At 38.2% G+C, this 16,443-nt stretch overlaps 1 protein-coding gene across 1 annotated transcript in view; it reads right to left on the bottom strand.

Annotated features, from left to right (window-relative positions):
* Window positions 1-684: 684 nt before the first annotated feature.
* necab2 (N-terminal EF-hand calcium binding protein 2) overlaps window positions 685-16,443 on the bottom strand; it is a 94,167-nt gene continuing 78,408 nt past the window's right edge. The window contains exons 10-13 of the mRNA XM_077516463.1: window positions 8,988-9,100; window positions 7,595-7,672; window positions 7,039-7,130; window positions 685-6,254 (exon numbers count right to left, since the gene is read on the bottom strand). Coding sequence (XP_077372589.1) covers window positions 6,226-6,254; window positions 7,039-7,130; window positions 7,595-7,672; window positions 8,988-9,100 — 312 coding nt within the window. The 3' untranslated portion in view covers window positions 685-6,225. The remainder of the gene's footprint in view (window positions 6,255-7,038; window positions 7,131-7,594; window positions 7,673-8,987; window positions 9,101-16,443) is intronic.

Below are 16,443 nucleotides of genomic sequence, written 5' to 3'. Positions count from 1 at the left end.
AGAGCTAAGTTTCATCAGTTTTCAAAAATCTATTCAAAATTGTAAGTAATTGAGCTTTTTTTCTACATGACCCTCTCCTTTGCTCTGCTGCCACCTGGTGGCCGTTTGTGTAATAACTACCATTTCTGCAACCATGCTCTAGCATAAAAAAACAACAAAAAAACGTATAATTATGTCTTTGGGACACCTAGAACATTAAAAAAACGTATTTACACGTTATTGGGAGCAAATGAGTTAATATTACATATGTAGAATATAAGTTACAAAGAAAAATCCAGCCGCTTTTATCCGTCTCGCGGCGGCCATTTTGCCACTTACTGTCGACTGAAGATGACATCACAGTTGCTCAGGGCTCAGGCAACGATCAATCACAGCTCACCTGTTTTCTGAAGTTGACCTGTGATTGGTTGTTAACTGAGACCTGAGTAACTGTGATGTCATCTTCAGCCGACCGTAAGTAGCAAAATGTCCACCTTTTGTGATAGTGATAAAAACTGCTGAATTTTGCTGCTTAACTAATATTCCACTAACGCAATATTAACCATATGATACCATATTTAGATTAGTGGGGCTGCATATAACCTATTATTGTGTTAAAAAAAAAAGAAAAAGAAAAATAAGAACAAAAAAGTTTGACTTCTTCTTTAAATAATGTAAACATTTCATATCAAGACAGCAACGCGATTTCACTTTTATAGCTTTATTGAATTTGCATCACTCTACATTTTCTAAAATTTCAACAAATAATACTTGCATCCTTTCAATGTCTACTAGTTCCGTTTTACAGAAACATACATGAAGAATTAATAGTTAAACAATCTCATAAAATTGAATATTCATCCTTGTATGCCACGTCATACATATGTATATAATATATCTTAGTCTCTGTCTCCTTCATACTTTAGGACTACTAGAAAAAGGAGGAAAAGAAGGTAAGAAATGCACCAAACCCATAAAGGAGTAGCATGGCCTAATACTACGGCAAAGAAGTTACGAGACATTCAGTTGACATGCACTCAGTTGAAGAATAGAAAAGAACACAGTCACAGAAGGAAATCAATGTAGCCTTGATCAGGGATGAAATTTGGCAAATTCCTGACTTGGAGTTGGAACCTGGAATCGTGTACTAAGACTGGTTGAGGTAAACCCGGTGACATCAGCTGTCAGCATTACGTGGTGTAGTCTCCAAGTACTGCACTGCATGTCACGGTCAGTCCTTCCAAGTCAGCAAACATTCAGTCAAGGCCTGTTTCACTACATTTCAAAGGCATAAATATTTACTTTCATGGCGAAGCACAAGTCGTACTCAGGATATCCAAAGTAGAGAAACAAAACGGGTTGCACAGTGAACGACATTCCGGAATGTATCAACGGGAAAGAGTATTGGCATTCTGACAGCTCATTTACCTTCAACCTAATTGGAGCGGGCGACTTGTCCAGGAATCATTACATTGTTGGGCTGCATTGACTTGAACGCTTCTGTAATGTCGAACACTACGTCGTGTTTGATGACGTGTAAACATTGAGCCACTCAACATGCCTCTCCTCTAAGTACAGCAGCTTGGTCAACTCGGATTTGACACCGATTCTCTTGGCACAGAAACATTGAGATTATTTTTAAATGAATACCTCTCTGACAGCGGAAATCATCTTTGGGAGGCAGAATATTTGCGAAATTTGCATTACATATCAGTAGGTTGTGAAAGTGCTGAACATGCTGTGGTAATGTGTATCAAACAAGTCAGCAAGTGGCCAACTGCAACAAATCCAGATCATAAATGATCAGATTATCATGTCACAATATTGACCCATTTTAAATTGTGCTTTTTTGAGCGATACTTCATTGCCACTTGGATGGATTTTACCATGGTTGTCATTGTGTGTTGATGATGATGATGATTGATGAGGGGTTAGGGGAGGGGGGTTCGTAAAATATCATTTTTGCCTATGTCTGACCTTAATCCAGAATGGATCAAAGTTCATTAGAGAACCAATGTTTTCACTTTTCCCCCCCCTCTGTAACATATTTCTGTATCAGACAGTTATATCTTTTTATTTCCTGTTACAATGTGAAACTAAAGTTTGTGTCTGTGTGTCCTTTTTTTTTCTTTTTTTTTTTTCTTAGTTCCTTTAAATAATGCAACACAGTTGGAGGGGAAAATAATTGTTCTTGTTTCCTTCTCTAACAATAAGACAAGATTCGTAAGATAATTTTACAAGCCCTGCAGTAGAGACAAAGATGACTGCATACAAAATCTCAATTCAAGTTTAGTTACTGTTATTTTGTGTCATGTGTTTAATATTTAAGCGATTTGCTTATTTTTTCTAACCTGGTTTTCACGTTGAGGTTTGTGTAACCAATAGAGCCACTTTTTTTATTTAAATATGTAATCAACATCCGTGATGTTTGTGTTTCTTGTTAAGTAAGATACAATTTGTGAAATCAAATACATTGTCAAATATTACATAGTGGCCATTATGTGTGTGAAATTTAGCTGTTATGAATGTAACATTACCTTGCTTACTGCGCGGTCAAATACGTGAAAAAAAAAACATTTTGAAAAATAGCAACCCTTTCTACATCATGTAGCAATTATTAAGGCCTTTATAGTCAATGTCAAGAGTTTCTGATGGTACGAATCAAATGTGTGAGAAGCCACTGCCAGTTTGAATGACAAAAGATTTGCACCAGAGCACTATATTGAAATAATACAAATATATTCATATTCGAAGAACATTATTCCTATATACAAGCGCTACTCAACTTTCACAGCTAATATGTGTTACTGTTTGTCATTTTAAACAAGCATGACACAAACAGTTCACAAACAAACCAGATTTTATAAACTATCTCGTCTCTTCTGTTTAGGTAGCAGCAGAATCCTAATCCAACAGTGACTACACAATACACTTTTTTTTTTCTTTTTTTTTTACCCTGATGTTAAAGCTAAATCGCAAAGTGCTCCAAAAACAAAGCAAGTGGTCTGTGTAGCAAAAACTGAAGCATCAAAGAAAATGTTAAGACGAGTTAATAATATCGACCAAATGATTCAGTGTCCACGATAAACTATTCATTTTAAAATGTAGTCCATAGATAGCCACTTTGCAAAGGATGTTGAATAATTTTCAGTGGACCTCCATCATTATGTCTTGTGAAGACATAATGATGGACTTCACAGTCTTTTCTTTCCTGGGGGGGAAAAAAATAAAAAATAAAAGGCTGTTGCTCTCATAAGCTATTTCATTTCACTAATATCTTTCACAGTTGACATTGTAATGATGGTTCCCTGATAGCCTATACCATTTAAAAAGCTAGTTATTATTCTCATATTGTTAGATGGATGTGAACGGTCAGTCATTTAAATGGTGTGTTCGTGGCCATATTTGGCCATTTTTTTCAATCAGAAAGTGACCCAAGTTGACCCAAATATGTTATGAATAAAACCTCACTAGTCTCTCCAATTCCATTGCAACATGGTTGAGCAAAAATGATTGTTTACTGCATTTTTCAAAATTCTACAGTTTAATATGCGATTCAAATTCGGATCAGAGCCTCACGATTATACCGTGAATATGGTGATAATGTTATTCTGAAGCCAGATTGTTTTTCTTAATCGGCTGATTGAAGTGTCACGGCGCATCACACGGCGATCGTGGTTCACTTCAGGCGAGAGGAAGAGTTCAGTCATCCTTAAATGACGGCAAAGCATGTGGTAGGAGGGGGATACTGAAGAAAGTGAATATTTAGGAGTGTCAGTAGTGGACGTAGAACTTATCAAAAAATACTGTAATTGGCTGGCAACCAGTTCAGGGTGTACCCCGCCTACTTGCCCGAGGGCCAGCTGGGATAGGCTCCAGCATCCCCACGACCCTTGTGAGGAGTAAGCGGTTAAGAAAATGGATGTATGGATGAATGAATAAAAAAAAATAAAAAGCAAGAACAGCCAGTTGAGCCGACCTCTGCCAAGGCTGAACTCTTGTGCCCAGCAGGTGGCGATCATGTGTAGTATCAACCATGGATCAGCACTTTCCCAATGAAACTTTTTTTTTTTTTTTTTTTCTCCTCACTCACTCACACACAAACATGGTCTCCCAGGCGGGGAATCGAACCCACGCCAACCGGCACCAAAGGCAAGTGACGATTCCACTCCTCCACCTGGAGCACCTTCAATGATAAACTTGGTCCGTGCAATGGGGTAGATGTCACGTACTTCAGAGTTTCACACGTCAACACAGTTTCCACTTCCTGTCCACTACTGACACTCCTTAATATTCAGAAGTCCCGCCTCCTCTGTGGCATATAAGCCATACCCCTTTCAAACGGTTTTGTGAAACTTATGTTCAAACTTAAAGTACCAGTGATTGTCACATCCACCTAAGTGGGGCAAAATTCATTCTCCGCATTTGACCCATCCCCTGAGGGGAGCGGTGAGCAGCAGCAGGGGCCGCACTCGGGAGTCATTTGGTGATATAACCCCCCCAAGTCCAACGTTAATGCTGAGTGTCAAGCATGGCGGCAATGGGTCCCATTTTTATAGTCTTTGGTATGACCCGGCCAGGGGTTGAACCTTGATGATTAAAAATCATTATGAAATAAAATGCATTTTTAAATGCAGTGCTTCCTCACTTTTCACGGGTGTTACATTTCACACGATAGGTGAATTTCTGTTACTTTTTTTTTTCCCCCTCTATTACTGAGCCATAATGAAGCCTCCAAAGTTCCCACCCTTCTAAACACTTGATAACTTTGTAAATATAATAAGAAAAATAGCAACATAAAGAATACAGTAATTCCGGGCGCTGTGGGGGGCGGCATGGGTGGTCAGGGGGTAATAATCTCTGAAAAATCTACGGTACAAAGCAAGATAAACCCTGTAATGTATGAATTTTTTACTCAAATCCAAATCCGTGATATAGTTAATCCGCGACAAGTGAACGGCGAAGTAGTGAGGGACCACTGTACTGAATTTAGTGTTAGATTAGTGCATCCATCGATCCATTTTCCGAACCACCATAATGACATAAAATGCAATTAGCAATTGCTTTGATCAGCCATGTCGACAACATATTCCATTGTGTTGAGTTTTGGGTGGATTTAGTCAGTAGTGGCGAGTGAACTCAATTCAAACACATGCTGCAAGTGTGAACTTAAATTTCAACTTGACAAAGTTTCTAATAATAATTTCATGGCTAACAATCAGTTCATTTGGTCTACAATATTTCTTTGTAATTAGAAAAAAAATCCAGAAATACTTTCCGATATAATTTAAGGACAGTCAACTTACTGTATTAATGTACCGTATTTTTACGACTATAAGGCACACCTAAAAGCCTTCAATTTTTTCAAAAGCTGACCATGCGCCTTATAATCCAGTGCACCTTATATATGGATCAATATTGAGCTGCAACAGGTCTCGCTGTCAAGACCCTGCACGATCGGTGACACACATGCGCAGAAGATCCCGCCATCTTGGATCGCTAGCTATAATACTAATACTTTACCTCAGAGAAAATAATAAAACAGCTGTTAATAAAGTTTGACTGACCTATCTGACTGTTTTGTTGACATTCCCTTTAGCGCAGCACCATCTAATGGATGCATAACGTAACCCCAGCCTCTACTGTAGCGCCTTATATATGGAAAAAGTTTAAAAATATGACATTCATTGAAGGTGCGCCTTATAATGTGGTGCGCCTTATAGTCGTGAAAATACGGTATTTGGTCTGTGCAAGATGATGTGAGGATGACATCAAATTTTGTGGTCAGCTACAAACAAGACTAAGCGAAGAACTTCCATAATTTCCAGAATATTCCGGTCTACTTCTTGACCAAATGTGAAATATGGATAACATGGATAAGCTTTCTGTAATCAATTGAGCGCATGTTTAAAAACGTCTGCATCGCCAAAAGGACTTCCAGAGTCATTCGGGTTCCTGCTACATTAAAAAGTTTGACCCAAAACTCCATGCTACATGACAAACTCCGACTGGCTAGAACATAACTCATGAATGGACCATATCATAAATACGAAGAAGTAAACCACAATGTTTGGATGCAAATGCACTTTGTTCAAAAGCCACTGCAGATGACGCCATTCATTTGCACTGTGTAAACATGTATTCCAAGAAGTTTGGAGGGACGTGAGGGAAAGTGAGAAGGGGAGAAATGCAAGGGAAAGGTCGAGAAGTTGGTGTCCGACAGTCTTGGTGTGTACTTGTTCATGCTCAGGCCTTGTTCACGCTGCACCAGGCGGCTGCGGAGAAACAGAGTGCAGAGGTTGGACAGACAGAAAGCAGACAGATCCTCGCAGTGCAGGTAAGAAGTGATGGATTAAAAAAACAAGTGTTTCAAACGTTGCCTCACAAAGGCAATGAATCTATTTCGACAAGGTTGTTCCAAGTTTCAAGTACACACGCAGCTTCCGAAGATAAAACAGGACTTCAATCAACAGTACACACATACAAAAAAACTGTAGTCATAATTGTGGGAATGCTTCAACATGTTATTTTGGTTCTTATTCTCCACACTTTTTTTTTTGCCATTTAACAACTCCCACACAATATTTCCGATTTACACTGTTCAAATTTCAACTTGCTTCTAAAATTTACACCTCCCGGGGTATATATCGTCTGAATCCACATTGCTTGCAGTTTTGGCACAATTTAACTTTAAATATCAACTTTTCCCCATTCATTTTCAATGGGACAGACATTTCTAAGTATCACTTTTCACGCCCACTTCCATACATATATCTTGACCGTTGATGAACCGTTTTGTTGAATTCACTTGAATGAGTTTGCATGCTTGTGCAATGTAAAATTGTGGGAGAAGTGGGAATTTTGGGAATATGGATAGATTTCTGTCATGTACTGAATTTTGCGAATCGTTTGAATCACCGAAGAAATATTTAAGCATTTCCCCATTCACACGAGTGTGAGCTAACTCAATATTGAGTCATTTTTGTTCAATCCAAATGTAATTTGGAAAACCAGAAACATGGACGACCTAATTGCAATTTGTCATTTTCAAGCACAAACCTGGCACGGCGACAGAGGAAATGGCCTCTGGCTGGCACAGCGTGTCCACTTTCACATGCTGGAAGGCTTTGTTGGGGCCCGACTGAAGGTGCCTGGAAACAGTAGCGAGCACATGTGGTTGAGTTTGCACATACGATGCATTCACACACTCACACATGCCAGTCCTTCAAAAATATGGCCCTGAGCAATTCTTGTAGGAGTTAAAATATTAATGGCAGTGAGTATCTGCTACTGAACGTGAGCGTCAATGCAGAAACTTGAAGCAGCAGGCAGCTTCAAGTTCAGCTGCTTTGTACATCGCAAGTGCTGCAGTCATTCATAAGAAAGCAGGATTGCTAATTTATAAGAACGTTTTCATAAAACCGTATAATGACAAAGAAGCTGCAATCATGTCAAAGCTGAATTAAATGTCAAACATGCAAAATGAAAGAAATCCGAGTTTCTCCTAATTCTACATCTGCTACGTATTATTTCCTATGCATTTTAATGAAGGCAGTAGGCTACTTTGAAATGGTTTATTTCCATGTCACAGAAAATGACCAAATTACTGCTATACCTTTTCCACTCATCCTCTCCGTCCCAGAACTCATAGATGACAAAGGATAAACCGTCTGGCAAACGCACTGCAGTTACGCTGGAAAAGACACAGACACGAGTAAGAGAAATGTCATTTATTGGCTAAGGACAGACTAGCTTTTAAATTATTACAACTTCCATATTGCTCTTTTTATCTTTCTTCTCATAATCTTTTCTCAAATAGTACTGTAATTCTCCTTAGTTCCTACCACAGAGCTTGTAAAATTACATTGCATCCATAACACATTCAAAATAAAAAATAAATAAATAAATAAATAAATACTTGAGCTCTTTGTGGACAGAAAAAAAAAACAAGAGCTCTAAATTGGGGAATAGTTGGGAAGAAGTGTGCCATGTCATATTTAATAGAGCCATAAAAAAAAAATAATAATAATAAAATGTGTTATAGTCCCATGAAACCAAGGCTGAACCTTTTGGCCATAATTTCAAAAGGTATGCTTGGCGCAAAGACAGCACTGCTGATGACCAGAAGAACACGACACCATAGTAAAGCACAGTTGGTGGCAGCATTATGCTTTGGGGCTGTTTCTCTTCATCTGAAACAGAGGCCTTGGTCAATTATAATGATTATACAGTAATTCTATTAACTGTTTGAAATAGCTGTCGGCACAACATCTTTCGTCTTCTGCTCGAAACCAAAAAGAAATGTCCAGAAAAGGCTTTTAGAACAGCCAAACTTTATTTGGGGCTATTCTGAGGCACTGAAAAGTGAAAACGACGGCAGGTGTTCTGACTCCAATATAACATGATTTTGAATGTTATTGATTAATCTGAGAACATTTTTTTTTTATCCGGTTGATATCACATAACATATATTATGCAGATCGCAACACATTTACCACCATCATTTGTCATTGACCAGCTGCACCTCTTGCATGTCAGACCAAGCCTGAAGTTATCCTCATGCGGAAACGGCTGCTGATGTGAAATAAGAAATCACAGTACATGCAAAATTCATGCCGGAATTTAAAAAGGTTGTGTTATGTGCCTTGTGTTGACATTCAAGCTGCAGGCCTAGCAAATGTGTTTTCAAAGAAGCCAAACTTGAAAAGATTTCATGGTGAGGAGTTGCATCATTTACTTAGTTATTTATGGATGTATTTATTTTTTTATGTATTTGTTTGTTTGTTTTGCAGATAAGCTTAGCTGTTTGCAATTCTTATACTTGTATGGGATGACATTGTTTATGCCTGCTCAGATGACTTGTTAGCAGGGTGAAAATGAAACGACAATGACAATATTGCATAACCTAAGCACCAGAGTGTTCTTACTGAGTTGTATTCAGTTTCCATTGGGGAATGAATGTATGCACGGTAACATTCTTCCAAGAAGACAGTGTGGAGGAGACTTACTGAAAGCAGTCTCTCTGAGTGGAGACGTTCTTCAGGTATTGCTTCAGAGCCTCACAATAGTCACCAAGCTTCTTCTGGGAAACTACCATCTCTTGACGGATCAGCAATAATGACTGCACAGAGAAAATCATTATTACAAATAGAGTTTAGCGGATTTATTGAACTTTGTTCGGGTCTCAGATGTCGGTTTCTTGGAAACAGCTACCGGTGGATGCTTCCGGCTTGAAAATCTGGTTAGAGTTTACATTTAACACTTGTGGCGCTCATAGAATAAAGTAAAATACAACATGGGTTAGTTTGATGATACATTGTCCTGGTAATCATTTAGAGCAGGGGTGTCCAAACTACGGTCCGGGGGCCATTTGCAGCCCGCCGTCCTTTTTTTAGTGGCCCGCGACAAAATGGCATTTGACTCAGTTCAAATAAAATAAAAGCAAAAATGTTTGGAGATGGTCAAAGTAAGAAGGGAGGGTGTCGAAAAACACAGGTGCTATTAAAGTTTGTTTTAGTTAACTAAAACTAACGAAAAAAATACAATTCAAAACTACAATTTTGTTAACGAAATAAAATAAAACAAAGAAGCTTTTTAAAGAACGAAAACTAACTGAAACTACATTTTATGTTTACAAAACTAACTAAAAATAAAACTATAATTATTGCAAAAATTTCCTTCATTTTAATCTTTGGTAAATAATTTAATGCATGAGCCTTTGGGGATGATTTTAAATGTGATTATTAGTAGATTTATTTTGATATAAACCGGAATAATGACGTCGCTCCCATGGTGTTTTTTTAAATATTGCGCACAAGTAATACACATTAAAAAAAACAAAAACAACAACAACTAAAACTAATACTGAAACTAACTAAACTAAAACTAAGCATTTATTAAAGAACTAAAACTAATAAAAAAAAACTAACAGAACCACCCTGAAAACTAATTAAAACTAACTAAATAAAAAAAAAACTCAAAACAAAATAAAAACTAAAATGAAAAATTCAAAAACTTTAATAACCCTATTGCCATATTACAAATAATTTGGTTTATATATTGTAGCATTTTTATAAATATGCAAAAGCACAAATAAATTATTTGTACAATTTTTAGGACTAAACACAATTTCTCCTCAGAACATTATGTGGCCCTTGCGTCCTTCTGATTTTCTGTATGTGGCCCTCAAATGAAAAAGTTTGGACACCCCTGATTTAGAGTGAATATGGAAAATCCACATTGCAGTGCAATAAACACATTGTATAACACATCTACATTGTTTTGAAAGGACATTCTATACAGTACACTTGTCCAAAGATGGCAAACCTCCAGCCTACTTAATTAGAAGGATGTTGGACAATGTAGTGTACATTACCCAACATCCTTGTTTCTGTAATTACCTACAGGCAATTGAGCACCAAACTGCTCTGAGAAAAACTAGGAAATTAAACACAACTATCGAATGGGTCATATTCAGTCGAATGAAGCGTTAGAAAAGCATTTGGTAATTAACCTCTTTACTGATCTCGATGAAAAGCACTTATACTCTCCCAAACTGAATAAACTGTTTTTCACTGTGACTGCGTTTAACTGCACATGAGCCCGAAATTATTTTCTAAAAGTTGCATCGGCATGAAATTTAATATTACTTAAAATTGGTGCACTGACATTTGGAGTGGTTTTTAATTTGTTCATTAACCCCAAGACAACCCCATACAATCTTCTCTGACCTGCAAGGAATGTTAAGCAAAAGTATTCACGTTAACTTGTGTGAATGCATTAATGATAGCATATTATCAAAGATAAGACTGTGCCCAAAATGCTGCCGACTAACTGTTAATGTTCCCAGGGGGAGGCTCTAACAGTGAGATCAAGCTCTGTAATGATATCCCATTACAACCTTTCAGTTCATTTATGTGTTCCTGGGGAGAGCCCACATAGATGGAACATTCAAACTGCACAAAGAAACACACTCGGATTCAAATGGAAATCTTCTTGCTGCGAGGCAAAACGTACACTGTGCTGCCTTACGGAAATGTCAAAAATTGTTACTATGGTGGGATGTATGACATTGGCTTCTCTTAGTAATACTTGCATATAGAGTATGCAAAACATAGAATACTGTTTATATATCATTTCTTCATGTATGGTTGTTAATCCACCATGTTGGATACGCATTCAAGATTCTTTGACATCGTTGTGACTGTGCTTTGGTTCCTGTATTTTTCTCAGGGTTGGGCGTCACTCGTCACCAGAACTAGCTCTGTTCTTAGTTGTTACTTTGTTTGTGCTGTTCATCGCATGTTGGGTGATTTTGGTTTGTACTTTTGTATGTAAAGACTTTTACTGTTCTTTTCCGTGTACTGTCTTCTTATGGGTCCACATTCTGCTTTTCCCATAACAATTGCATACAAAATGAAATTAAGTCGCACTCAAGAAGTGGATTGAAATCAAATAAGTTGAAAAGAGCCCTGCGGTTGGCTGGCAACCAGTACAGCATGTCCCCCGCCTACTGCCCAAAGCCAGCTGAGATAGGCTCCAGCACCCCCTTCTACCCTTGTGAGGAACAAGCGGTCAAGAAAATGGATGGATGGAAGTATAAAAGATCAGTGTCGAGCACTTTTATTCATTGGCTTCAACATATCGCTGGCGTTGGACTGAAACTTCATAAGTCACAATTTCATATTCAAATATCTGGACTATTGGTCAGTTCATAAGTGGGTGGGTGTTATTTATTTGTTTTACAAATTATTGACCAATGTGAAATGTTGAAAGTGGGTTGCTCTAAAAAAGATTGAATTTAACAAAAACGTCAGAATTAGGCATCATGCCCTGCAGTGTTGAACGGAGCCTTTAATTCAATGTTAATGGTTTAACGAACACGCCATTTTTTGGATCTGTTTCTATCACACAGTGGAAATAAAGTGCCAAAATAAAGTTTGGAGGTCAGCATGGAAATGGCCTTGCAATCTAAACTGTTCATGAATCTGGTGGTGCATATTTTGATGGACCTGGTTTTCCGGAAGGTAACAGGATCCGTAGATGGTAGCTGCTGGTTGATGTTGTGTACGCTTTATGATTCTTTGCTAGGGTGCCATGTGTGATGACACGCTTAAAGAAAAAAACTTTGCTTTTTTCTTATACCTTTGATTAGGGACCTTTAAACAGCTTTAATTAAGTGGTTTTTTTTAAAGTAAATTTTGTAACCTATTTTTATTTATTTATTTTTTTTCCTCTGAATGTTAACTACTGTTTCTTGATGCTTATGTGTTGTCTTTCCTCGTGTAAAGCACATTGAGTTGCCTTGTGTATGAAATGTGCTATACAAAAATAAACTTGCCTTGCCTAAAGGAGCCGCAATAGTATGACACCAAGAGTTTCTTTGACCGTTTATTTTCCTGAGCGTTGTCAAGAAACCTTCTTGACTAGCGGAGTGGTGTTTGCGTTGCATTTGAGTTTTTCTGAAAGGTGTGTGGCTAAGAATTTGTGCTAAATGTACGTACATCCTATTTAATCCTGAAGTCCATTATAAATCCTTTTCTTTTTTTTTTGGTGTAAAGTGTGAGATTATTTTCCGTGTACATTCACAGCCGTATGTCCTTGCTGTAGGCCTATAGCAATCATCCTATTTTGCAAAGTCTGCACATTTATATTGTTAGTGTTATGAGAAGGAGCGCAGTCATGAGTGTAGAAGGAGAAAAGGAACGGGCTCAGTACGCAACCCTGCGGGGCTCCTGTGCTGAGTGGAGGGGCGATGTGGGCCCATCATGACTGCCTGTGGTGGGCTTGTCAAATAATCCTTTATGTACAGCCGGCTAGCGCAATAGTTGGGCTGAAACGTATCGCTGTGATTACCATAACACAGTAATGCTGACTGTTTTCTGTATGAATATGGTAAGTTAAAGCACCTCGATCTTTAATTGGAAAGAGATCTTGGATTTGTAACGTAGACGCTCAGCGACATTCTATTCTATTCTATTCTATTCAGCAGAGATCTTTTGGCATCTTCACTACTATATTGCAATTGTTCTAATAATCACTGCAGCATGGTAAAGAGCAAACCGTGAGCAATCTATGAAGGTTCTCATACAGTATTTAGTGTGCGTTAATGTGCAATATCCGCGGTTGCACAGCATAGAGGCGGAAGAATGCTGCATGAGGATGGGTAGTTGGAGGGGTAAGTCAGGCGTTACCATGGCAACTGAGGCATACTCACAGAGGTCTTCATCTCACATTTCATTTAGCTCTCGACCCCTCCCGCATGCTCTTCCATTTGGTCTTGTCCTCAAGCCTTCTTTCCCCACTTCACTTCGTTGGCCCACTTCTCTGCGCCTTAAAAAGCTTGACAATATTCTTACTGTCATTAGAAGCACCCACTCCTTCATGTAGAGACCCTCATCCTCAATCTTCTCTTGCACATTTTTATTTAGATTTTCACTCATCATTTTTTATTGCTGATATTCAACTCCACCCTTTGTCTCACTTTTTGCTTTGGTCTTTGGCAATCATTCAGTGATTCCAATAAAATGCAGGAAGCCCTTTATCAGTTCAGGGAAATATCTGTATAGTTCTTTGGACCACAGTATTATATGGAAGGCTGCAAAACAGTTGATGGTGACCTGACCTGCTGACTGCTGCAATAGACAACAATTTTCCAATTGGATTTCAGCAGTTCACATACAGCAGGGTGCCAATATGGTGTCTGTTAAATTGACAACCAGTAGAATTGTGGAAATGCTGCCCAAGCCAAGGCAGCAATACAAATGTTGAAAACGGCAACTAAAAAGCACATTTGAGCTGAAGGACAAATTGCACTTTTATTTTTCAGAGAAATGAACTTTCGAGTTGTTTTTGGGGCCACATATGATTGATATGAATAGACAATTCCAACGCACAACGCTATAGAAAACATGGAACGAATATGTGTGGCCTTACGCTTTGGCAGTGTGACAAATAGAAAAATAAAAAAATCCCATTTCTATTCTTGCATCTACATTGCTCTCAGACACACCCTTCTTTGTTTCTGAGACCTCAGGGGTATCATAATCAGAAAGTATTGTCACACTTTCAATGCACAGTACTTGCATTTGTTTCTGTGGGAAAAAAAAAAAAAAACGGGCAGTCATTTTGTGACTTACACTTGCTCATTGCCTCAGTTTTGCCTCATCCCTCTTGCCTAACCCAATTCTCTCTCTTTCTCGCTCGCTCTCTCTCTCTCTTGTCTGTGATGCCTTCGTAATATTGACTTTCTGATTCACGTTCATTGAGCGAACGTCGTAGTAAAATAATGCATGCTGACTCAGAGAGACAGCTAATGGCAATTGGAAGAGTTGTGTGTGTGTGTGTGTGGGTGTGTGTGTGTGCGGGTGCGTGTTTGTTTTCTTCCCAATAAATGGACTGCCCTGTTTGCACCTGTTTGCATCTGATACATACGGCTATACATTCTTAGAATCAGCTAAAGTGTGATATTGCTTATGCATATGGTAGTTGATTACCAAATGCAGATTTACAGTACAGAGCCTCCGAAGACCACATGAGTTGCCTGCGGGCCTGTTGTAGATATCACTCTCCAATGATGGGAATGTTTTAGAAGTTATCATAACTGTATTTGAAAAATGCAACATTGGCTAAGATGTATAGAAATAAAATGTTGCATATTGATACGTATTTATTTATGTCCTACCTTAGTAAATACCGTATTTTCCGCACTATAAGGTGCACCGCATTATAAGGCGCACATTCAATGAATGACATATTTTCAAACTTTTTTCATATATAAAGCGCTACAGTAAAGGCTGGGGTTACGTTATGCATCCATTAGATGGTGCTGCGCTAAAGGGAATGTCAACGAAACAGTCAGATAGGTCAGTCAAACTTTATTAATAGATTACAAACCAGCTTTCTGACAACTCCATTCACTCCCAAAATGAATAAACAGCTGTTTTATTATTTTCTCTGAGCTAAAGTGTTAGTATTAGCTAGCAAACCAAGATAGTGGGAGCTTCTGCGCATGCGTGTCACCGATCGTGCAGGGTCACCGATAACGTCTTGACAGCGAGACCTGTGGCGGCTCAATATTGATCCATATATAAGGCGCACTGGATTATAAGGCGCATGGTCAGCTTTTGAAAAAAATGAAGGCTTTTAGGTGTGCCTTATAGTCGTGAAAATACGGTATATCTTAACTGTTTGAACATTCCACAGGTGAATAGGTTGATTGGAAACAGGTACGTGTCGTGTCGTGGGTATAACAGGAGTAATGTATACATTGGAATATAGGTTGGAAATGATTTGTAAATCTCTATATTCTGTTTTTATTTACGTTTTACACAGCACGCCAACTTCAGTGGGACTGGGGTTTGTACAGCAAATCGGCATAATGCCAAATGAGGACAAGGATGTGTTCATGGTATATAGTATAACCATCTGTGTTTATTATTTTTTTTATGTCTGTATGTAAAAATGTGTATTCTAAATTCATGTGTGAAAAAAAAAGTTAGGGACCACTGATGAGAAAAAAAAAAGACCTTTAACTACTGACATTAGCATCTACACAAACATGCATCTAAATTTTACAGAATGAATGTCCGGCTGTTCCGTTAAATAAAATAAGTGTCCACACACTTCTGTGTGTTGGTGAGAAATATTTGCTGTACATGACACATATTGATCAGCCTTGCTGTGAACTGCACTTATATCCATATTCATCCATCTACAATATTCATTTGCTCATTTTCTATACTGCACATCATGCTTAGCGGGAGCCCATCCGGGCTGAAGTCAGCCATGAACCCTGAACTAGTTAGCAGTCTATCACAGGCCACATATTGAGATGCATGATTCACATGCATAGTCATACTGTCACTGAGAGGAAATTGAACACAGAGTGCCAAGAATGAAGGGCCCTGCAGTAACTGATATTCATTTTTTATAGGTACAGTATTAGTTTGTGGAACTCGTCTTAATGTCGTGATATTAAATCTCCCCATTTAATTTATGAAGCTCTCTTAAGTCTTAATAACAGGAATCTAACTGGGGCATTTATTTGAGAGGAGGCACCTGTATTTGCTAAAAAAAAAATTGTGTATTTGTGGCGCTGGACACGCTGATGTGAGTTGAGTAGTTGATTGAGAGGAACTTCCTGCACATTAGCAGTTCCTAATTATATGTTCCTTTTTTTGTGCAATTTGTAATGTTTAAAGTTAAATACTGCTATTGTGCACAGTAAATTCTGTCGAGTAAATGTTACTCTATATTTAGAGTGGGACCAAATAGGCTCCGTTTTCGAGTAATATTTACACTTGGAAGAGAGTAAAATAAGGAATTTGAAAAATTTAAAATAAAAGTGACTCAAGGGTGGAGGAACGAACTCACGACCTTCAGCTTAGGAGTCAGCCGATTTACTCCCTGAGCCAAGTAGGTAATGCTTTCTGTTAGTATATCACTCGTGTCAACTGCAGCTGA

The sequence above is a fragment of the Festucalex cinctus genome, chromosome 3, assembly GCF_051991245.1.
Source record: "Festucalex cinctus isolate MCC-2025b chromosome 3, RoL_Fcin_1.0, whole genome shotgun sequence".
Classification (NCBI taxonomy): domain Eukaryota; kingdom Metazoa; phylum Chordata; class Actinopteri; order Syngnathiformes; family Syngnathidae; genus Festucalex; species Festucalex cinctus.
Note: the sequence above shows the minus strand (reverse complement) of the source record. Positions and strands in the feature narration are given on the sequence as shown.